The 25146-nt window shown below is 42.4% G+C and overlaps 1 protein-coding gene across 8 annotated transcripts; it reads left to right on the top strand.

Moving 5' to 3' along the window:
* Nucleotides 1–236: 236 nt before the first annotated feature.
* On the top strand, nt 237–25131 carry ap3d1 (adaptor related protein complex 3 subunit delta 1). 8 transcript variants are annotated; one of them, XM_085774208.1, is made up of 35 exons: nt 237–602; nt 3675–3770; nt 4665–4745; nt 5063–5143; nt 5235–5342; nt 5539–5668; nt 6974–7113; nt 7339–7412; nt 7529–7578; nt 7927–7976; nt 8345–8393; nt 10065–10210; nt 10627–10775; nt 10881–11111; nt 12392–12623; nt 12764–12909; nt 13113–13254; nt 13557–13628; nt 13780–13855; nt 14041–14240; nt 14548–14621; nt 14998–15021; nt 16524–16692; nt 16943–17089; nt 17536–17589; nt 19050–19160; nt 19430–19585; nt 20009–20056; nt 20347–20367; nt 20742–20931; nt 21117–21205; nt 21491–21576; nt 21676–21797; nt 21988–22067; nt 22210–25131. In XM_085774208.1, the coding sequence occupies exons 1-35, from the start codon at nt 507–509 to the stop codon at nt 22303–22305; spliced, it is 3816 nt and encodes a 1271-aa protein (XP_085630334.1). In that variant the 5' UTR covers nt 237–506; the 3' UTR covers nt 22306–25131. The 8 variants fall into 8 exon arrangements, with proteins under 8 accessions (XP_085630334.1, XP_085630336.1, XP_085630338.1 ...); XM_085774210.1 differs by lacking the exon at nt 14998–15021; XM_085774212.1 differs by lacking the exon at nt 17536–17589.
* Nucleotides 25132–25146: the final 15 nt, after the last annotated feature.

The raw sequence follows: 25146 nt of genomic DNA, 5'->3' as shown, positions 1-25146 counted from the left end.
TTCATTGCTCATTCAAAGTAGTTGCCTTGCCTGCCTTACTGTCTGCAAGTTTGTTTGTTTTTTATTTATTTTTTATTTTTATTATTACCGTATGTCTGAATGAACCGTTAGGTACAACAGTTCGCCGCTTTGGCCGGGGTGGACTAGACCTTTAATTCCCCTGATTCCCATATGAGAATCTCGCATAATACTGAAGTCAGCTGACTTTAGACGCCATTTTGTCAGCCATTTCCTACACTGATCCATTGCCAGCGTCTCTGCACGGCACCGCACGGCACGGGACGCCCCGTCTGGCCTCAGCTTCATCTGCCCGGGCTTGGTAGAAACAGCAGCGGACCCCTGCGTACACAGTACCCGGGTGGATGAGAGACAGTCTAGCGGGTCGGTCGGCAGGCACCCACTGGACCCTCTGCAAGGCGCTGGGCCCCGGCAGCAGCAGCGGCAGCAGCGGCAGCAGCAGCGGCGGCAGGACACGTAGCTAGAAGCGGTACAAGCCACAGACAGTCATGGCTCTGAAGATTGTCAAAGGGAGCATCGATCGGATGTTCGATAAAAATCTTCAGGATTTAGTACGTGGCATTAGGAATCACAAGGAAGATGAGGTAAGAAGAAAAAAATAAGACGAAAGCGCATTATTTATTCGCTGTCAACCCCGGACATTCAACATCACATTCATAAATGGTTTCAAGTCAGACAGTGTACACACACCGCTGTTACCGTTACCGTTGACCAGCCAGCTAACGTTAACGGCTAACGTAGACTGACGTTCACAGCTAACGTTAGCGTCCGCTCAGTCATTTCATCCGCTAGCCGCTCGCAGCTACTCACAAAAGTCGTGCCCCGCAGCTAGTGGAGCCGACTGCTAGCTGTTTTAACATTTACCAAATAACAGGTTAATGTATGCACACGATTACCAACTTCATGGTTACGTTGCATGTCATGTTTTTAGGCAGATAAACAGGGCTTGCAGTAAGCTAGCTAACGCAGCTAAGTGAGAGGCAGTAACGTTAAGAGGAAGCAGCTCGCTGGTTTACCACTGTGATAAACGAGATTAAACCCCCGCACCATCATCACCACACCTGATGGTGCAGCTCCTTGGCTTTTTTATTGACTGCTTCATGCGCGGGATATGGTATTCGCTTTGTCAGTGACATTTTTTTTTTAAGTTGAGGACACCAGAGTCACTTGAGTGTTGGTAGTTGGTGGTTGGTTAAGGTGATGCTCTTAATAACAGTGGGTGGTTAAAAAAGGAAGAAAAAAAAAGGGGCCTTCAACTTGTGGATCGTTTCGCTTTATCAAAATGCAGATATGTGCATGAGAGATGTATCTTACATACACACGGAAATCATGTGAAATGAGTCAGCAGCAAGCATGTAGTTTTGAACGACCCCATCGGCGACTGAAGGTGATGTCATCCCTGTCATATGGCTCTGCCTGGTGGGTGAGGACAGGCTCCTGGCTCCATCACAGAGCCAGACCTGACCGAGTGGGAGTCGGGTGAGATGGGCCATTAGAGGGCACTGTTTGGGGGGCAGCCACGTTTCCATCTCTCACAACAGCCTCCACCCAGTAAAAGCTTTTGAGTTGACTGTGTCTAACCCTCTTCCTGCTGTAAAAATGCTATGTCAGGTAGTAACATAAGGTGGGTATACGAGAGCAGGATCCCTGGGGTGTTGCTTGCTACACAGAGCTGCAGAGCTGTGCACACCTGTCTCATGCTGTAGGTCAGGTGTGAAATGTAGAGGTAGCGTGTCTAACCCGAGGGTAACTTTTAGATGTGATTTCTTTCTTGTGACACATTTGCCCTGCTTCACACCTTTTTATAAAGGAAGTAATTCCTGTGCAAGGGATAAAGCCAGCAGGGAAAATCAGTTATATATGGATTTTACCATGGGGTGTCATCTGTGTTGTGTCTCCATGGTGTTGGTTGTAATAATAATAATAATAATAAAAAGAAAAGTTTTCAGATTGGCTATTCTATACAAAGCCTTCAGTGCTTGATCTCTTGATTTAGCATATGGTCTAAGCAGTTCCCCAGTAGTAACCCAACCTGGGCAGGATAGATAAGGTGCTGGTTGCCCAGTCAACAGTGGACAGTTTGCTGAAATATTCATACGCTGTGCGTGTGTGTCTACACCTGAGTGTGTGTTGACTTTTTCCAGGCCAGCCCACATTTTCTCATAGTCTCTATTTGTTTTCCACATACGTGCTGGTGCTGGGCTTTTGCACAGTTCATTCATTGACTCTCTCCTACACCTTTTGGAACAACAAGGCGAGGAGAAAACAGGCTGTGGATGTCCAAAGTGTAATTCAATGAGTTAAGCTGTAAGAATTGTAGGCCTCTTTGTAGTCGTTGTTGTGTGTTTTAAAAGAAACAGTGTAGAACTAATAAGCATAAGCTATCACAGAGTCTGCTCGGCCTTAGAAAGAAAACGCCCTCCAGTACATCTCTAGTTCAGCTTGCCTTTAAGGGAGAAAGGTTGTTTGTGACAGCCCTAAGCCAGCTATTTCAATTATTTCCATTGGTTCTGAATTGGTCATTGAAGAAGCGTGAGATGGAGAAGTAGTACCGTGTGTGTCTGGTGATAGTGTGTTGAAACCCTCCCTGCCTGCCCTCCAGCCCTGTTAGCCATAGTTCCTCTCAGAGCAGCAGGACTCAGCCCCCCCTCTTGTCACTGTGATGTCTCATGACTGCACACACATGACCAGCACACTCTCGCAGTCTGAGTCTACACAGCTATATGTGTGTGTGTGTGTGTGTGTTTGTTTGCATGGCTGCTTCCCTCAACAATGGCTGACTGATTGCACAATCCGAGCTTGTCTGCTGTTAAAGTGAAATTTACCCCCCTCCCTTCACTATTTTTTGGAAATCGTGTGTATTATAGCATAGGTTCAAAAAGAGCAGCTGTTTTTTTTTCACTCATTCATTCAGGCACGAGGCTCCTGGAAAACACTCATTTGTTAAAATGCTTTGGTGGATGGGAGCGCTGTTAAGTCACCCATTCAATTTTAGACCCATGTAAAACAAGTGTTTAGCTACGGTGTAATTAAAGAGAACAGATTATTTTTTAGCACAAGAGCTTGTGTAATATTTGTTGGTCTGTAAGCATGGACAGTCGGTTCTCAGATCAAAACTGCTGGAGTAAGTGTATAAGGGTTTCAAGTGTATTGTGTGGTCACAAATCTCATACACAAGTGGTACTGTTTTATGTTTGTCAGTCATTGCTTTGAGGAGAAGAAGTGTTTGTGGTCTACAACTCACAGCTACATGCCAGATCTCAACTTTGACCAGGAATTCAAAATTATGTACTTTATCAGTGACACTGTGTGGCACAGCTATGATTCATACTCTAACGCAAGTCCTGTATTTGTCAACAGGATAGGTTTGGCATAATTTTGAATGCCGTTAACCTTGTGACTTGAGTTTTACTTATGACTTAAAAACCTGGTGCTTTCCCTAACTCCAGAGTGGAACAATTTTGGCCAGTGCTCGGATGCGTATCAAGAAATGAAGTCTGTGCTATGCTATGAGACTTCGGTAGCAATAAAGGGCAAACCTGTTTTTTTTCCAGCTGGTCTGTCGTGCTTGGTAACCAGCCTCCAACTCCGTATATATCACTCCACATAATCTAATTTGATGTCTGCTGTTTGTCCTTTTCTTTGTCTGCCCTCAGGCCAAGTACATCTCCACATGCATCGACGAGATCAAACAGGAGCTCAAGCAGGACAACATCGCTGTCAAAGCCAATGCTGTGTGCAAGCTCACCTATGTAAGATACCTTCCTCTGATTCACTGACTCTTTCTGCTTGGTACACAAGCAGGCACTGAAAAGCCTCTGACTTACAGTCTGTGTGTGGCTCTCGGTGTAACCTCATCAGTGCTCTTTGAGGTATAAAATGATGCCGGAGTCTCTATATTCCTATTGCACTAGCAGGTTCTAATCAGTTCAATGCACAGCACCCAAGATTAACAACAAAACAAACAAAACAGATAAGGTTTGATTCATATGTAGTTTATGATTATGTGTTTTGGTATTTGAGACTAAAGTAGTAGTGAAGAAATATGTTCTTGAACTTCTGTCTTAAAAACCATTAATTCAAATCATTTATGACATTTTCTTGATAAACATGCGTTCCAATATGGTTGAACTGTTTTATACTCTGCAGGTGTGGCATAGTGTGTTGCCACACACACAATGGAAAATTGTGTTGTGACGACTGTGAAAGGGGAACCACACACAGACTTCAGACTTTGTATATTAATAATTATCTTTTCTATTCAAACAGTGTCATGCTGAATCAAAGCCTTTTGTTTCGGAGCAGGCTTTCATTGGGGCTAAAGGAGGGACTAGTTAGAAACCACCTCATATATTTGTAGAAATTCTGTACAGAGCTGCATGTAAATGTTTTGTTTTATAGGCAAAATTAGTCACCACAGTGCCACATAGCCAGAGGCCAGCACTTATTGAGAATAGTGTGCAATTGGTGGTTAAATGGGAAGTACTTTCTATTTATAGCCTAGGCCTGCATTTAGGTTTAGGTGGCTTGTTGTGAGTGGCATCAGTTTGGTCTTTTAGAGCTTTTGGTCCCAAATGATTTAGGGGACAGCTTAGAGCCCCTCTCTTCCTTTTATTCACTCACCTTCTTCTCTTCCTGTATTACAGCTTCAGATGCTCGGCTACGATGTCAGCTGGGCCGCTTTCAACATCGTTGAAGTCATGAGCTCCTCAAAGTTTACATACAAGGTACAACTGAAATACCAAACTAGTCACAGATTTGATCACAACACACCAAAGTGTAGATATGTCAGAAACCTGCTGTCGGGATACTGAGGATCTTTAGCAAAGAAAGTCAGGGCCAATAGCATAACAAATGCAAAAGAAACATTTTGAAAGACCATAATCTCAAAGAAAGAGCACAAGGAGTAGTCACAGCAAATTATTTGCACTGTAAAGTAAAACACTATGGGATATAATATCAGTAGCATTATTGTAACACTATGTAGTCACACAGTTCAAATGATGCACAGTATAAATCTCTCTGGTTGCTGTCTTTCCTGCAGAGAATAGGCTACCTGGCGGCTTCACAGTGCTTTCATGAGAGCACTGACGTCATCATGCTGACAACCAATCAGATCCGAAAGGTCAGTTATACTCATGATTTGTTTGCTCTATGAATATGCCATCACTGTTATTCGTCCCTTAGACAACCTCTTCTGTTTTATGGACATGCAGGATCTCAGCAGTCCCAACCAGTATGACACAGGTGTTGCCCTCACTGGCCTCTCCTGTTTTGTCACCCCTGACCTGGCTCGGGACCTGGCCAATGACATCATGACATTGGTGAGTCATGGAGATTATGTTAAGAGGTTAAGCCTCAGACTTTACCCTTTTGGGGTTTTCATTTTTCTAGCTGAAGACTCCAGCTTTATTTACCTTTTAGGGTGTTGCCGTTGAGATGAGGTGATACTAATTTTTTCACTTATTTGAACCGGTTGAAGAAACTGTCTCTACTGTCTTTGCTCTTTTTCCACCCTAGATGTCCCACACCAAACCTTACATCAGAAAGAAAGCAGTGTTGATCATGTACAAGGTGTTTCTTAAGTACCCAGAGTCCCTGCGTCCTGCTTTTCCCAGACTTAAGGAGAAACTGGAGGATCCAGACCCAGGTATCAGGAAATGCACCATATTATACATAATCCCAAAGGTTTTGCCCCACAGGTTACTGCTCTGAAGGAAAACAAAGTCATTATTAGGGTGTCCCCCTTGATTTGGGTGAAATAAATGTCTTCTCCTTCCATGTAGTTAAATCATAGACACTGCTGGCACGGCTGGTGACGGGCGTTCTCTGTCACCTGAACCTTGTGAATTATTCAGCAGCCAAGAATATAAGATGAAAGAAGCTCATTTGTGATTCTGTTAGGGCTGTCTGGGAATAGAGGTTCACAGAACTATTTTTGTTGCACAGCCAAAAACATTTTACAGGACAGTTATTTGGATTTATTTCTTTATACTCTCAACTATGCCAGTGGTGTTTTGTATATATTCTTTGTTAGTGAATCAGTTTTTATTTGTCTGAAATTCTGAAAGTACTTAATCTAAAAAAAAGTAGCCTTCAACTATTGTCAAAAGGGTGTTTCAACATTTCTGTAAGGTCAAAACAAATCTACCCTCTCCACTATTTTCAGTCTGAAGAAGTTCATCAGTTGTGACGACATAAAATGGCTTCAAAAATTCATGAAAAAGAGTGATACATTTGAATAGTTTAGAAATGTTTTGCAATTGCACACATTTCATAATTTGTACTGTGTTATTGCACCAGTCTTCTTGTCATACTTAAAGCAGAAGTAAGCGATATATTTGTGTTAATATAAGTCTTAAATAGTTATATCTTCCGACAGCAATCACTTACATAGAGTGTTTGGTCTGAAACACGGGTCTGTCAGTCACTCTGCTCCGCTGCAAGCCGAGGAGAAAACTTTTCTCGTATCCTACAAGTTTTATCCAATGAGGAGAGAGAACGGCATGAAGGGCTGTGTGTGAGCCAGAGCCAGTCTGGTGCAGCCAAGGGATGCGCCTGAATGTGGTGACGTAGGGACGAGGGCGGGGGCTGCTAACTCCATCGGCTGACAAGACGTTATGGTGCGTTCAAGGCAACCCGTAACTCGTGTTTTTCCGACCTGTGAAGTGGTACCAGTTCGATCTGGTACGAGTTCACTGGTCGGAAGTTACGAGTGGCCGTTATAGTGCACTTTCACAGGTAAAACAGGTCGGAAAAACACGAGTGGGTTGCCTGGAACGCTACTAAGTCGTGACTTGACGCTGTAATTTACGGTTTCAAAAGCCTGCCTGGAACGCAGTATTAGCCAAAACGACCGGATCGCTTACTTCTGCTTTAATACATTTACCATAATTCAGACACGGGTCAGATTTTAATCATCTTTGTTTCTGTCTAATGTGTTTCCTCTCCGAAGGCGTCCAGTCAGCAGCAGTCAACGTTATCTGTGAGCTCGCTCGAAGAAATCCCAAGAACTACCTGTCTCTGGCCCCACTCTTCTTCAAGCTCATGACCTCCTCTACTAATAACTGGGTTCTCATTAAGATCATCAAGCTGGTTAGTCAACAGGACACAGTGTTCAAAATGTTGCTGACACTCACAGTATTGCATCAATACTGTAAAACCAGGATAAATCCATTAGAAAAGAGGAATTGATTCTAGTTCCTCTACCAGTGCTGTCCTCTATAGACCTAATTGTAGTTGTCAAAAGAACCACCTTAAGTAACCAGTTTATGCTTTTTCCCCCGATGTTACTAATTTAAATGTCATGGCAATTTGCAGTTTGGTGCCCTCACGCCACTTGAGCCACGATTGGGAAAGAAGCTAATCGAACCTCTGACAAACCTAATCCACAGGTGAGATTCTTAACATTTCCACAGATTGTTAAAGTTGTCCATTGTGATGAATACAGCAATAATAATCTGCACTCTCTCTCTCTTTCTGTTTCTTACCTCACCCTTCTATCACGCAGTACCTCTGCCATGTCTCTGCTGTATGAATGTGTCAACACTGTGATTGCAGGTCAGTGCTGTTAATCTGTTACGCCGGTAGTGATAGCTTGGTGTGTGCTCAGTATAAACACGACTCTTTCAAATCAGTTGGTTTATGTTTAGGAATGATCTTAGGAATTCTTTCAATTCATGAGATGCAAACCTATACAAAAGTGTTTTATACCAATGCTGTTTGATTTATAAAATTAACATTTTTTTTTGTCAATTTAATAATTCACTACATAAATGACCTCAAACTAGGCTGGGATACTTTTTACTGCTACAAACACAGACTTTGTCTTTAAACGTTTTCTTTTTTCATCTCACAAAATGTTAAGTTCACATTCAGATCTAAAGTCATCTTTTCCCTGCATTACAGTGTTGATTTCCTTGTCCTCTGGGATGCCTAACCACAGTGCTAGTATCCAGGTAAGCCTGAGGTCCCAAACCTCCATCTGTGGTTTAATGTGGTTATATCTTGATTTTTAACCCTTTCCACTCCAGTTGAATCACAATGCATGATCCTCCATGATCACCCATCTATCTGTCCTATCATAGTGTCAGACAGGCAAGCAAAGCTGTTTTCATTTTCAGAAATGCATGAAAAAGCCATTTTGCACCATCAAATATAGGCTCCATTTCACCCACTTTTGTTTGTGTCTTTTATGTTCTTTGAATTGTACCCCTTATAATGAGACTGAAACTGGTGTGGAAAGGTTCACAGTGATGTTAACTTTTCCCTTTTGTTGTTTTTCCTGCTCTCTCTCTCTCCCTCCCTCTCTCTCTTTCTCCCTCAGCTCTGTGTGCAGAAACTGCGAATCCTGATAGAAGACTCGGACCAGAACTGTGAGCCCTCTGTCAATGCCTGCAGTGTGTCATTTTCTCATTGTCTGCGTGTTTCTGACTATGGAATAGTCCACCCTTTTAGACGACGACCAACTAGACCCCCTGACTCTGGATAACTCGAACATTTTCACATTCCCACTCTCAATTAGACGGCCTGCTTGGAATACCATTTCACTTAAGTCACCAAAACTATGTTTGACAGTGAAAGTCAACAACATACAGCGGGAGTTGTTTCTCAGTTTGTCAATCTTCAAAAAAAAAAAGTAGTAAAAGTTGCTAGTTTTCTTTTGTCATACCTAAGGTTTGGCTCTATAAATAGGTTGTCCACTATCAGCTGGCTAGCTGGGTTTGTTGCATCCAATAATTTCGAGTTATCTGGAACCCCTACACAGATAGTTATGTGTGGAGTAGACATAGACGTCTGGTGTTAATAGAACAGACTTTGAACCTGTGGTTTAACGTTTTCTTTATCCACTTAAATGCCTTGAGAATGATGATGAGAGCAGATGTTCCCTGGGTTTTGATCGTATTTTACCGATAAAGTCAAAAAGGTCAAGTAACAAACTTATAGTTGTCAGAGCCCATTTAAATACCCCTGAGTAACAAAAGAAGAGGTCACGTTGGAGTCAAAGTACAACCATTATATGTTTAAGTCTAACTGAGATGGCTGAAAGAGAGTGCACTGGCATACTTGCGGCATCATGCTCTAATCACTAAATGCATTATCATGCAGTCAGTGTTTTGGATGCATTAAGGGTTTCTGCAAACACCAGATACATTAGCACTAGACTTATTGTTGATGTTTTTTTTAATGAGCAAAACCCAGAGAATTGATTGAAAGCAGCAGCATAGTTAACGATATTTGAAATATTTTTCACTGAGCTGTTCTGCCTTTGTCACTGACACAAAGTTGCTCCCAGTCTGGATTGTTCCCAAGACAGTTTTCTGAACTGCTTCATGCAGTCCATGTCACTGGTCATTTCTGCGATGTATTCACTGCAGCGACCAGCCTCGCCCTGCGTCACCCCAAGGTCACTACCACACATGCACTTATTGATCCGAGAACCTGAGAGGCATTTGTCTCAGCCAGATTAGATGATCGACAGAGTGCCATGATTCAGCAGATTTCTGAATTTTAAACATCTTATGGGTGAGTAGGAAAATCTGCCAGAGATAAAACGGAGGATAAAGCAAAACAAAGCTACTGTGTCAAGTGTGTGTGTGTTGTCCTGCGTGTTTGTGTTTGTATGTCCCTTTCCATTGTTCTGTGTGTTCTTCGTTTCTTTCCTTTTGTCATTTCCATATAATTTTTTTGTAGATTGTTATCACTGAGGGTAACACAAGAGTAACTAGTTTATATTGTATATCTATATACAGCCAACTAAGGCTTATTTTGAGACTAGCAAGATGTAATTGTAAATAGATAAAAAATAAAGTGAGACTTTTGACTAAGTAGTCCAATGACATTCAGGTAAGAGTCACGTTATAGATGATAGCATCTAATATGAGAAAGTGTAATTTAAAAAAAACAAGTTTGTTCTTAATACAGAGAATAATGTCAGGTGATTAAAGTTAAAACCAAACTGACCTTATCTCCGTAGAACACAGAGAACTAAGCATATGGCTGTTTTTAAATACGCTAAAGGTGTGTGTCTGTACGTGTCTTTGTAGTGAAGTACCTTGGCCTGTTGGCCATGTCAAAGATCCTGAAGACCCACCCCAAGTCAGTGCAGTCCCATAAGGACCTCATCCTTCAGTGTCTGGACGACAAGGATGAGTCCATCCGCCTTAGAGCTCTGGACCTGCTCTATGGCATGGTATGGAACCCAAGTTTGAACTTTCACATCACTTGTTATTTGTTTAGCTGATGTTCAGTTGTATTGTTAAATATATTTAGAGGCACATTATCTTTGATTGTTTGTCAGTTTTTATATGATTATCTCTGTAGCAGTAAATAACTTGTGCTGCTGCCTGTTGCCTGTCACATGCAGACCAAGCGGTGACACAGCAGCCAGCAAAAGAGACATGGAAACAAAACAAACCAACCATCTCCTATTTGCCAATCAATCCAATGGACAAATTAACGTGATAAATAATTACTTAAACTAGCCATGCTGTTCAATATCAAAATTGTTTAATAGGAGTTCTTGGGTTATTTTGTTATTTTTGCCTTTTTCTGGATTCATCATTAATGGTCACTGATAAACTAGAAACTGGTGTCTCCTCTCTCCAGGTATCCAAAAAGAACTTGATGGAGATTGTTAAGAAGCTGATGCTGCACGTGGACAAAGCGGAAGGAACCACTTACAGAGATGAACTTCTCACCAAGATCATCGACATCTGCAGCCAGAGCAACTACCAGTACATCACCAACTTTGAATGGTCAGTCTCGTCGCTCCAAATAAGTCCAACTTTGTCTTGGTTCACCCTGAATTTTCTACTCGGGTACATGTCACTGAACTGCACCTATCTGTGTCTGTTTGACAGGTACATCAGTATCCTGGTGGAGCTCACCCGACTAGAGGGCACGCGGCATGGCCATCTCATCGCCTCTCAGATGCTGGATGTTGCCATTCGGGTTAAAGCCATCCGAGTCTTTGCTGTTGCCCAGATGGCCACTCTGCTGGACAACGCCCACCTGCTGACTGGCAACATGCAACGAAACGGCATCTGTGAAGTGTTGTACGCTGCGGCCTGGATCTGTGGAGAGTTCTCAGAGTATGTTAATTTCTCCCATTGGGATGCATCAACACTGGTTCAAGATGATATAATTGAGCAAGACTTTAAAACTACTCTTAAGGGCTGTTATTTCTCCTTTTGTACACAGTAGTACAGCGGCAGACCTGCATAAAGATTTCATGAGTGTAAAATGACAGTAATAAGATCTCCCATTACCCCAGTTGCCTGTGACAATGAGTCTGTAGGGGAAATGACTGACAGTTTTGTTCAGATTCTATGCCCAGTGGTTTCCACTCTTGTTTTTCCTAACTGTGTTGTCGTACTAATACAAGCAAGGGGTGCAACGGTACAGGTAGCCCATGGTACGGTCCGTACCTCGCTTTTTTGGCCACAGTTTCAGTACGTGTTTTGTGCAGAGAACATTTCTTTTTCTCCCAAAATAATATTTAAAATTTCTAATATTATTATTATTCATAGTATCTCCTTGTAGAGCTCTCCTCTCTCTCACACACACAAACACATAGACAACTGATCTGTCTGTGAACAGCCCCTCCTCTTTCTGCACACTCTTTTAGTCTTTCAGTCTATGGTGCACACCCTGAAGCCCCTTTCAAACAGAGATCGTGCTATATTGCCATCATGGAAGACCGTCACTATGCTGGCGGCTGCCACAGTCTCTCACAGGAAAAAAAGGAGTTAGCCTATTATGTTTTTTCAGCCTTTCACCACATCTCATCCCTGTCAGTAAACTCCTCTTCCTGCTGGACCTCGGTCTCTCTATCGGGCGCGGGCATACACGTGCATATGGACAGAGTTGCACTGGAACTCTAATAAAAGCTAAATGTGTTAAATTGCACTAATTTTCCCTGCGATCGGTGACTGCTCAACTGGCGGGGGAGGGCTTTTGCCTGCCCAGACAGGCAGGCACACACACAGCAGTCTGTAAAGCAGTAAGCACTGATGCAGCCTGAATCTGAAAAAACGCGTTCCGAGGGCGTATTGTACCATGCAGGGCGCAGTATTTTACCGAGTATTGTTGCATCCCTAGTACAAGCTAACCAAGCCATGACGCCTTAACCCAACCTATTGTCTTTGCGCATACAACTTGAACCTCAAATTTTATTCCTCTTAGTGAAAAATGCCTGGAATATCATGGTATGCACTTGTAGCTTGAGAGTAATGGACTGTTTGCTGTAGCTTTGGTCTACAGCAAACCCAACTGTATAGTCCTATTTATACTAAAGCTGTGTATGGTTGTAAACTTCTGAGTCTAGTGATTAATAAATGGAGAATAATGGATGTCCTTCCCCTCTTCTTAGACACCTAGAGAACCCAATGCAGACCCTGGAGGCCATGCTACGGCCAAAGGTGGCCACCCTACCTGGCCACATACAGGCAGTGTATGTGCAGAACGCAGCCAAGCTGTTTGCCACCGTGCTGAAGAGCCAGGAGGGAAACACGGAAAGCACAGCCGCACATGAAACCAGCCAGCTGATGATAGAGAGGTTACCATTGTTTGTCCAGAGCGCCAACCTGGAGGTGCAAGAGAGGGTAAGAGAGGAAGAGAAGCACAAGTCACATGTTTGATTGTTCTTTTTCCCAAACCGTACCCCGCAAGGTTCCTGTCTGCATACAAATCTGATGAGTACCTGTGCTAATTTACATGCCCGACATACTGTCCTTGTCTGCAGGCATCTTGCATCCTGCAGCTTGTCAAGTACATCCAGAAACTGCAGCAGAAAGATGTCGAGGTATCGGAGGAGGTCAACGCTCTGTTTGCTGGAGAACTCAACCCTGTGGCCCCCAAGGCACAGAAGAAAGTGCCAGTTCCTGAAGGGTATGTTTACTCTTTACACGAGGAACACAGTCACGCATCAGAAGTGCAATATTGTGGTGACACATGATGATTATATTTTAAAGCTTGTGTTCAATCCATGGCATTTTTTATTGTGTACCAGCCATAACAAGTAAAATATTGATACAAATCTTTGTTCGTTACGAGTCTTGATCCATGAGAAGTAACTGAGTTTGTTTCTCCAGTCTGGACCTGGATGCCTGGATCAACGAGCCTCCATCTGAGAGCGAGTCTGAGGATGAGCAGCCCAAGGCTATTTTTGCCAAGGAGGAGCCCAAACACTCCCGCCCCCGTCACACAGAGGTGGACGAGAAGGAGTTGGCAAGGGTAAGCTCGTTAGTGATTGTAGTTTTAGAGAACCCAACAAGGATTATTGTTTAATGAGTAGTTCAGAGCTACACTACTGCATGTTTTTTTTTTTTAAAGCTAATTTCAAACTTTGAATTCTTTTTGTTCTGTGCATATGCATATCCCTCCTCTAAAATAAACCATATGAGCAGTTTTGACCTTCTCAGAGCTCTGCTGTCAGTTAATCTAGTTTCCCATGTGGTTCCACTCTCACGCTATAACTGATGTAGACTTTTCTTTATTGATTTTAACCATGTTGCTGTTTTTTTCTTGAATCCCAGAGGAGAGAAGCCAGAAAGCAGGAGCAAGCCAACAACCCATTCTACATCAAGGCCTCCCCATCATCTCAGAAGGTGTGCTTATCAGTCGTCACTACGTAGTATTCTAAAACACACTCTGCATGTGTCCTAGTTTGTTTAAACCTTAGATGTTTGTTGTAGTTTGGCTGACATTTGTTGATTTAAAACTGAACGCACGCTGTCAATGTTTTTTTTTTCGGTGCAGGTTTACCAGGACAACCCAGGAGTGGAGCACATCCCAGTCGTGCAGATTGACCTCAGTGTGCCTCTCAAAGTCCCAGGTTAGACACGACTACAAAACACTAATGTCACATTCATGACCTTTTATACAGTGCTGTAATCGTTCAGGGTTACCCAACTAGTTTTCTTCTTCAATAGTTCCATCTCAGCTGTTGTTTCTTTTTGGATCACTATAAATATAGTTGTTGTTTTTATGACACAACCATGGCTTTTCACCGTCCCACAGGTCTACCTATGTCTGACCAGTACGTCAAACTGGAGGAGGAACGGCGGCAGAAAGAGAGGGCAGAGAAGAAGAAGAAAGAGAAGAAGAAGAGGAAAGAAAAGCGCAGTGGACGAGGGAAGAAACATGATTCTGGTCCTGAGAGCGAGGAGGACATCACGCCTGCGCACATGGTTGACATAGTTACTGAGGAGATGCCAGAGGTACAATAAGTCAATTGGAAATAGTGATGCAAACTATTTGCTTTGTCTTGCCAGCTCTTGTTTATTAATAAAAATTGATTCAAATATTGAGCAACTTATCAGTTTTCCCACATTGATTAATATACAGTATCAATAATAATAATCCTCCCTAAAATATAATGCTGAAACAATAAGATTATATCACTGTGATCTAACTGCTTCATGTATTGGTTCCTCAGCTCTGACACTAGAAGGCAGTATCTCAATATGTCTTTAGATTCAGAAAAATGTTAAGTCTTTAATTGATTCCACTTTGTTGTTGCTACAGAATGCCTTACCTAGTGATGATGACGATAAAGACCCCAACGACCCTCACAAAGCCCTGGACATCGACCTGGACAAGTGAGTCAACACTATTGTAGATCCAAATTTTACATATACACAGAGTTTTGTGTCAATTTCAAAGTTCATTCCAGTGAATAATTAAGTTGTCATTAATATGTCTTTTAACTAAGCCAATCAACCAGTCGTTGAAACTTTGACTTTCAGCCCCAAAGCTGAAAAAGCTGAGCAACACTGGAGCTTGGATAAATTGGATGTTTTCGTCTTAAATGATTTTGCATTGATTCCTGATTATTTCTGGCGCTTCCCGGCCACAGCATCACAGCTGATGTGCCTTGGCCCTTTCCCTCCTCTGACTCCCTCTCACGGCGTTCTGCTTTCTGCTTCCTCTTTCCTATGCCTACACACACCCATTACTGCCCCTCTGTGTGGGTAGCTTGGTGGAATCGGCTGGGCGCAGGTGAGTAGCACTCCAGCCACAGGACCTGGGCTCCGACATGTACATCGACTCTGTCTCTGTCCTTTCTCTCCTTCTCTGTACAAATAGATGTCTTGTTGTTCTTGCTAACATCGCCGTCTTTTCTTTACTCATTTGGAATTTTGCAGTACCTGCTTCCCCTTGCTCTTCTTTCCTTGTATTTTCACTAGCTATTGTTTCATTGTAGCTTTTGACCAAGTATACTATCTAGTATGCCTTTTCGCTTCCATTTTATTTTAAATTTGTATAAGCTTGACAATATCAGCAGCAGTCTCTAAACAAATGAATCTAATTGCTCTACCGACAAAATAAAATGTGTTTTATTCAAACAAAACATATTTTTTAATAAAACTTACATAGTTTCATAGAAAAGGGCAATTATTTTGAAATGGCAACTGCTGATCTTCTCAGGACGTAATCTTTCACCACCTGTCCTCTTGGAATGGGCTTCTAAAAGCATTTTGGCAATTGTTTTTCTAGGAAAAGATCTGTGTCGACATGCTTTTAGATAACCCTTCCATGGGGTAAGGTCCCATCATTCCTTTGCTCAAAGTTCCCAGATCCTCCTCAGTTGAGCGTATTAGGGTAGTGATGCCTCCAAATACTCAGCAGCTGTTTTCTCAAACAAACATCCTCCTTGTCTGCCCTTGGTGGAAATGACAAGCACATGTGTCCTTAGACCAGTGCTGTAATTGTAAATTATTGAAAATAAGTACTGAGTAAGAATACTGAGTTAAACCCAAGTTGTAGAGCAATGAAGAAGAGTAGCAATTGTGCAGGAGTAATTGGAAACATCTGGAGGAGATGACTATGTGCCCTACATTTAAATCCACATCTGTGACTTTATTTTATTGAAAATTGGCCTCAGAAGTAATGACTTGGGCTTTTGTCATTTATGACTACAACATTTTTCTGTTACTGTAAGTGTAAACCTTTGCGGTCAGTCCCTGGGACATGTCTCTGCTGTCTCTCTATTTTAAGTACAATCTCAGAAACGGCTTCATGCATTCTATGTACAATATGTGTTATTGTTATGTTATACAGCCAGGGCTAATGACAGAGCTGTAGTATACCTTTTTATAGAGTGGAGCCAGCAGGGGGCTGCAGTGGATCTGTTTACAGCATGCAAGGGCCGGGCTTTGGGGAAATAGACTAACTCATATCAGTTCAATATGGAGGAATTTATTAGTGCAGTTTGTTGCTGTCTGGGAATGTCCAGGACCTCCAGCTCTGTCGGACGAATGGCTTAACTCAGCGCTTTGAATGAAACATGGCTACCGCACAATGCAGAATATGTGCCTGATTACTGTGGGTTGCTGCACCCTACAAGCCTTGTTCACCTTCTCACAAATTAACTCTCACTTAAAGACTGAAGTTATTTTTTTTTTAGAGGATAGCACTAACTCCAGATGGACGGTAATCACCTCACGGATCCACATTCAGGCGAAGTTCACATGTGCATCTGTTCTCTTTTGTTTGTCCAGGCCTCTTGCAGACAGTGAGAAGCTACCAGTCAGGGCCCACCGTGCAGCGGAGGCTCCAAAAAGCCCAGCAGAAGATGGAGATGCTGAGAGCGCTGCTACACAGGTGACCAAGAAAAAGAGCAGCAAAGAAAAGAGGGATAAGAAGAAGGATAAAGACAGTGATAGGAAGGTAAGGTTGACATTTTTTATTTATTTATTTTTAATCTTAAAGGATTATCCCCCTTCTTGCTGGGAACCGCGCTTGCCTCATTCTGTCTAGCTGACGAAATAGCTCCTTAAAACCAGTAAATCACATTTATGGGGCGAGTGAGGGAACAACAACAAGGGGCTGTCTACCGCTTTGACATGATGACTCAGCGGTTGTGTTTCTCAACCTTAATGTGACGCAGAGCTGAGTTCAACCTCCTGTTTTTTTGCAGAAGAGCAAAGAAGAGAAGAAGAAGAAAAAACACAAACGTGAAGAAAAGGAGGAGGATCTTCTCGGGGGTCAGGCAGATGAAGAGCCTGTGGTCCAATCAGAAGAAACTAGTGAGGTGGCGGCACCACCCACTTCCACCAGTGCTGAGGTATACACTTATAAAAGGGTGGAGCAGGGACTGATTTCTTCCTAGCAACAGTTTGTATCTAATGTTTTACTTAAAGCAAAAAACCTACCGTAATTGAATGAAGTAATTTGATAAAAAAATTCATTGTTCTACACGACCAAAAGATAACATTAAAAATAGTCTGTACTTTCTGCTAAAAGGTTACATGCAAACAGATACCTGATCATTTTCATTGACTCAGCACTTCCATTGCCTCTTTCCAGCCTCTCTTTCAGTCAGCTTTAGAGATCAAGTATCAGTTTCCTTGAAGCCAAATGTGCAGTCTCTTGCCAAATACTTGATTTATTCATGAAACAGAACGGTGTAATCTCTGTATCTTTTTTCATGAATAGTAGTAAGATACGAAACCTGTTTGGCCCTCAACCCTCTCACCTCCTCGCATTCCTTTCCCTCCCTTCCTCTTCTAGGTTTCGGATCTGGATTTCTGGCTCTCAAACGCTCCAGTGCCCTCTAACACCCAGGTTGAGTCACCTCACCCCCCCCACCTCCTCCTCCTCCCCATCTCCTCAGTCACCACATCCCTCATTCATAACTCAATATCAAATTAATGTGCCTCAGACGTTCATTTTGGCCATGCATTCTCCCTCTATTGCCTCTTGGTATCGGTCAGTTATTTTTTCTTCCATCTTTCACACCTCAGCTTTTTGACACGACTTCCTCTCTTTCACAGGTCACATAACACTTTTCCTCTCCCATTCTCCAGCCTCTCTGTTTTCTAGCATGTGTGTGTGTTTGTCTCACAACGCCCAGTGGTTCTCTCCCTCAGCTTTTGTTTGCTCGCTGGATGTCATGTCGGTCTTGAAGTCAAAGTGGTTGTTGTTGTGTTGGTGGTGGTGATAAGTAAGTGCGGGTCGTCTGAGGTTTTCTGGAATCTGACCTGGAGTCAGTTCCCGTTTTGTCACCGTCACCACTGTGTCACCACATGTGTGCTCCGACTGCTTCCTCCATGGTGCCTGCCTTTTGTTGACGTTTTTAGTCCCACAGTTGTACACATAAAAAAAAAAAGAAAACTTCCTTTCAGAAAATTAATGAAAAACATTGTTTGAAGTCGGGTCAAGGTGAAGGTACCTCAAGGTTAAGGCTTCTTTGAAGCAGTAATTTATGAGTGAGTTTGTGTTTTATAGAACACAGGCGTATGCACACTCGCAACACATGGCTGCAATGAGGCACCAGGAAATGGGCCGATGTGCCAACAACAGAGTGAGGAAGAGAGCCACTAGTAGAGAAGAATGTTAACAATTCAGCACTGAAAATATTGACAGATGTGACTTTGCTAATGTTTTGCATGGATGGGAATGCACTCAACATGTTTAAACTGCACCACGCTGATTTTGCAGGCTTTGCACCTCCAATATTGTGTTATCTTTACATTTAGGTCAAATCCAGTAAAATCAGGTCTTGCAGGTATTTTGTTTTGAGGAGTTGTGTTTTTAATCATGACAGCCATTAGCCCCAGAGTTACAGCTAACCTAGAAACAGGACTTTTTAAAGACATGCCTCAACATGTCAATGTGGAAGACTTGTTTTCATATGGCTGCCACTCTGAAATCACATAAAAATAAGATATAGCGAGGTTACAGGTCCTCAGCATCTTGTTTGCAGTCAGTTTTGTCATACAATCAATCATGCACAAACATATTGGTTGTGTCTGGCAGGTTTAGTCCATGGTTTAGCTCGTTTGGCTGGATAGTTTTGTTGCATGCAACACTTATAATTAAGAAAGTCAGGTTTGTGTTTGACTCACAGAGCACACTGGGTTGCAACTAATTATAAATGACATTTTTATGAATGGGAGAACTCACTAACTTCACTTACAGTTCCTCTATGAACACAGAAGTGGCACACTGCTGTAGGTGTTACATGCTACATTGGCTCTTGCTAATGCCTGTATGTGTTTGTGTGTGTGTCTTTGTTTGAACAGGAAGCAGCTACAGTAGCAGCAGCAGAAGCAGCCCCTGAGCCCAAGGTGGCCCCAGGCACGGCGCCAAACTCGGAGCCCGACGAATCCAAAGACACTGAAATGGAGGAGCCTGTGAGTCACCACTGATGAAGCGATAATTACACTGTAGAAAGTTTTGGCTGTGGGGCTAGAGAATCCAGTTCACAGTGACCTGACAGGATGCAGCACATTGGCAGCACTTCTTCTTCTCACAAGTCCTTGTAAATGATGCACCAGTGGCCTGCCATTTTGAATGTGGTCTCAAGGGGAAATACCAGTAACAAAGTGTCATTATCACAGTTTTCAGTGTCCAGAGTTTCTTATAAAGTGTCTCTGTCTTTCTTGTGGGTTTTCGTGATAAGAAATCCTCCAAACACAAGAAGAAGAAGCAGAAAAAGGAGAAGGAGGAGAAGGAGAAGAAAAAGAAGAAGAAGCATCATCACCATCACCACCACAGTGATGGCGGTGGAGAGGAGTCAGTGCAAAATGGCACTGTGGAGGAGGAAGAACCTCTGCCGGTCAGTTTTTTTTTTTTGTTTTTTTTAATTAGCATTTTACTCTCTAACCCCCTCCAGCATGAATGAAACTGAACATAACTCTGAATGTTTCTTTTTTCTGCTGCATTGAGTGTAAAGAGTCATTTTTAGGATTAGGATTACATCATGTGGATTCATCATTGCAGGAAATAATCATTTCTGAATTAGTGAGGTAAAAAGTAGATGTTGTTCTGTTGCTTTGGTAGAAAAAGGACACTCACCTCAAAGCCACAGTTAAGTTCATGCTATACGTAGGCTTCATGATCTTTCTACCTCCTACTGTGTAAACCTACTTACCACTGCAGACACACACACTGCATCAGCCAGGTCAAAGCTACTGTTGCCTAGTTAGCATTTGACTGACGGAGAATGTTTGATCTGACCTGAACTTGTCTCTCCTTTCAGCCCATGTCCAATTACTGCCTGCTGGCTGAGAACTCCTACATCAAGATGGTGAGTGATGGCAACTGGAATACACTTTAATTCACTTCACAGTACTGAGGGATGGTAAAGAAGTTTGCATTAACAGTTGGTTTGGTTGCTATAATTAAGTACAAATAATAATATAATTAAGTAAAATTATATAACCAGTAATAAGATCCAAGGTGTTGATAAGTGACATTTTAACCAGGACAATGTCACTCACAAATTCATAATTGTCCATGTTTAGGGCGTTGATATCAATGCACAAATTGTCTTAGGCAACAGTAGCAGATCTCTAATTTCTCTCCCTCTCTTCAAAGATGATGGAAGATGCTGATCAGGTATTGGTTAAAGTTCTGTCAGACAGAATATTATTCAAACTCTTGGATGTGTTTCTGTGTGTTCTTGCTGCTTTTCACAGACTGACTGGGGCAAACTACCTTAATGTGTCCACAGGGCAGCGTTATCGTATCAATGTCTGAGAATGTTTCTGTCCTTCTTGATTTTCTCCTTGTGATCAGACTGGTTTCTTGGAAACAGTGATGTGTGCTTTGGTGTTGGGTTAATGAACTGGATTTGCTGTGTTTTCTGAATGTCCTCTTAACAATTAATTGGTGTTTTAAAACAAAAAAAGAAAAAGACTACACAGCAGTAATTCTACCTGGAGACAATTTTTTAAATAAAAATCATTTACTCTCCTCCCCCTCCCTCTCAGGTGTATGATATCCAGGGGAACCTGCAGGATGGCAGTCAGGTCGTAGTGTCTGTCATATTTGAAAACAAATGTGACAGCTTCCTCAAATCCATGGAGTTCAACGTCCTGGACTCTCTCAACTCTAAGCTGCAGAGGCCAGAGGGCTCGGGTCCACATGATGGCCTCACCGTCCCCTTTCAACTTCCACCAGGTCGGTGAATGAATGCACATTTTTAATACACAAGATGTTTTCCAAAACAATACAAAATGGCATCATTCCGATTTTGGTGCTTTTTGTAGAGTCAGTGTATCGACTATAGTGGTGCATATTTAAAACCTTACTTTCACAAGTGTTCGGTCTGATTACGTAACTTTGTGCATTTCTGTTGTGGACAGGAGTGTCCAATGAGGCGCGATTTGTCTTCACCGTGCAGAGCATTGTGATGCCACAGAAACTGAAGGGAACACTCACCTTCATAGTCAAGGTAAGGTGGCACCCAAATGAGTATTATTGACAGATCATTGTGTGATACCGGTCATGGTTTTTCCACAGTGCTGTGTTCAGCTGTTACCCTTTAATTGCTCCACATATACATTTTTTAAATATTTTGCTGCAACCCATCTATTATGTCAGGTTGGATTTGAATGACTTGGGTGTGTAAAATGTAATTGTTTCCATTTAGTTGGAGGGTAGCATTTTGGTTGCTGACACTGCACCATGGAATTGTCACAGGTAATGTTTGTTTATTTGTTGTTGTGCTGTTTTCCAGAACGAGGACTCCTCTACTCACGAGAAACTGGACTTTAAACTGCACTTTACCTGCACCTCCTACCTAATCACTACTCCTTGCTACAGGTTGGTGATTACAAAGTCACTGAATCAGTAAAACTGCATGATTTGTGCTCTGATAAATCTGATAAAAACATTTTTTTCTGGTCGTTTCTCTTTGTTTAGTGATGCATTTGCAAAGCTGCTGGAATCAGGGGACCTGAAAAGCAGCTCCGTCAAACTGGAGGGGGTCAACATGCCCTTCCACCATCTACTGGCCAGGATCTGCTTCCATCACCACTTCTCTGGTTCGTATTGATCGGGACGTGTACTATTTGTCTCAAGTGACAGCCTTTTGTCTTAAAACATGAGTTCACATCACCTCTTAGTTTTCTCTGAACTTAACTTGGACTTTATGTCTGTGTTGGCATATAATGCCCCATGAAACTCCTCTGAGCATTGCTAACTAATGCGTTTTTGTTTGTTTCGTTTGACCAGTTGTGGAGAGGATCGACTCCTGTGCCTCCATGTACAGCAGGTCTATCCAGGGTCACCATGTCTGTGTGCTGGTCAAAACTGTAAGTGAATCTTCCTTATGTAACAGTACTTGGAGATATTCACAACCAAATTATTGTTGTTGCCCAACCTATGAATAAATTAAAAAGATTTTTTCCTGATAGTCACCTTGGCCTGGTCTTTCTTCTGCTCTCTTTCTCCCAGTCTGGTCAGACGGTGTCCATTGACGCTAAATGTGACGAGCCGACGCTGCTTGGGAATGTGCTGGATGAGATCAAGCAGACCTTCTCTCAGTGCTGATTGTGTCTGACAGCTCCAGGGTGCCCCCCACCAGGCCACATCACCACCCCTCCCTCGCTGTAACACAACATAATCATGTTACGAAACACTGCGGCTGGCACTTCAATTATGGCCCTATTTATTAGTCCTGAGGTTTGCAAGATTCTTCTTCTTCTGTTCCCTTAACTTCTTCTTCAGTCTCCCACACTCTGTTGTTCTCCCGCACTCGGAGCTCTGTGGTCACTCCCCCAACACTCGATGTTGTTTTACAGACTCACTGTGCACATGCTCCGTCTTCTTTGCAACGCACTTTCATTTTTACCTCCCGGTTTTTCGAACCCTAACAGCCACCCTCTTCCACCCCCGACTCTGACTCTGTCCTGAGCTCCTGTTTCTGGATGCTCGGCTCTCCTCTGCTCTTTCCTGTGTATCTTTTCCGCCCTCTACTCTGTCGGCAATTCAGTCTATGACAGTCATGTAACGTTAATGTTGACAACTGGACTTTTGCTGTTGATGGTTGAATTGTGTTTTTACTGTTTTGAAGTTTTTTTTGTCTTTGGTTTGTTTTCGTTTGCTGTATCTGTCTATTTTTTCTTTTCTTCTTTTTTGTCTAAAGCCTATCTGCGCCTTTGTCTCGCCCCCTTCCTTCTGCTCACTTAACATCTGTGTGCGTGCCGCTCATCTGTATAGGCCTGGAAAAACCATGTGATTGACTCTTTCTCAGACTGATCCTAGCTGGAATAAAATTGGGACTCTGTAGTAAAGCTACATATAAGGCAAGGGTCTTTAACTAGTTTAAGAGCTGTTGCCCTACTTGCCTTTTTGGCAAGGCTCAGAGCAGATCTGCTAGTGTTAGTTTAGCAGAATCCCTGTGTGGCAGTACAGATGATTTGAACAGAAGATCAGTGGTTTTGCTCTGTGCCTTTAGCCCTGCAGTCCGACCTACTCCAGCGCTTCATGCGTCTCGTAGTGATCCACCTCCCTCCCCAGTATGTTTGCTCCGTGATCCAACTGTGATAAGCTGCAGTTTAACACCCCCTCCCCCCATACACACACACACTTGAGCCCCGTCCTCACCATTTCCCAAACATGAACATCCAGCATATCATACCTGTCACCAATCATTGATGGATTTGAAGAAACTCTTTGCCAGAGTAGAAGGGGTAATGTGAGATATCTGGTTCAGCACAGGACATTTTGCTGTCAGGCAAACGCCATCTTTGTCAGCCAGCTCGTCAACTCGTGGCTGGAGTTGTTAGTTGTATAGAAGATGCTATGTTGTAATTATACAGAAAACATACTGTTATTCTAATGAAGCCGCTATGGTGCTGACGGCCCTCATTTGTGTCGCCACATGGTCAAATTAAAGACGGAATAACCTGACACGAAGAGAGCTGCTTATGTTGCGTCATTGTTCTTCTGACGTCATACTATGATTAGCTGAAGGACAACAAAGTTACACTATCAGCCTTTCTCTGTTTTTAAAACCAGCTGCTTGGCATATCAGGTTACTGAAGTTGTTCTCTCTGTAAGCAGAGACTGTGAAGTGGTCAATGATTTTTAGGTTCCCTCTCGATCAGTATTTGGCAGCGTAGCTTCCACATTCTGTCAACAGCAGAATGGAGTTTCGTCTTCATGTGCGAACGTGCACCACTTTTAACATTTCCATCACAGTAGCTGCACCCAGGCTGACTGACACCCAGCTGATGTGCGTCCAGACGGACCCCCAATGTTTGTTCTCCCTTTTGGAAATTGCCTTGCCACTTTTTTGTGCATCGACATGTAATGATGAACATAAAAAGCCCTTTTTTTAAAAAGCAGAAACGGCCTCCTAAAACTCTGAAGTATGAGATGTTTTAGTTTGCGTCATTCATGTCACTACCTGGTCCAGCACGACTTAACCTAGTAGTAGCAAGATAAAAACTGACATGGTAGTGTCTTTGCTCATATATACTGATAAGACCCCTTCACATCTGTCTGCTATTGTAGATAACAACTATGATAATGATGTCTGTGACCTGAAGATCAGGTCAGCCATTCCATTAGATCTTCTGTCCAGTAGTAGTCTGAATACAGAGGTGATCAGCTGTATATCAAGAATGTCAATAGAAAATGAGTATGTATGTATTCCCTGCTCCTGAACTGACTGAAATCAGTAAAACTGAAGAAAACAACACCCCCAATCATACATTGTCCTAATTCTGATCATTCTTCCAAGTTCCTGTGCATAATATTTGATTAAAATTTGTGTATTGCATGATTAGGAATGTACACTTTTTATTTTCCTTTTTTTCTGTTCCATGGACATGCTTACACAACAAAAACTTGTCATTCCATCTTGTCCTTTTTCTTTATAGTCTTTTTTTTATATATATATATATATATAAAGTTTACTTCACCATTCTCTCCTTTTTGATGGTATTGTGTTTTTATCTATTCTAAGATCAGACGATTAAAAAAAAAAAAGTGATATTGTTGAATGTTTTAAATTATTAAACACAGGGGAAGGAAGGGGGTTCTGTTTGCTGTCATGACACACAGGGCTTAGGGCTCCGAATAATAAGTTGAATAGAATGGGTCGCATAAAGCAGTGTACTGAGAGGTAACCCACTCTGTCTTAATTCTCTATTGGTTCAGTTGTAGTGAGTTATTTTACCGAGTTTGGCTTGTGACATTGGAATATACTCCTATATGACTCTGTTTTTGAAGGTCCTGTCTTTTTATTTATCCATACTCAGTTCTCCAGCTGTATAATGTAATATATGTTTTAAAGGGGGCAACATAAATTATCTACATTCCCTTTAAACAAAATCCACCCAGATTAAAAATAAAGGCTGTAAGAGGCTGGTGTAGTCTTTTTTG

This window comes from Trachurus japonicus, chromosome 4 (genome assembly GCF_045865225.1).
Source record: "Trachurus japonicus isolate A0001 chromosome 4, Traja_1.0".
NCBI lineage: Eukaryota > Metazoa > Chordata > Actinopteri > Carangiformes > Carangidae > Trachurus > Trachurus japonicus.
This window is presented reverse-complemented; position numbering and strand designations above follow the sequence as displayed.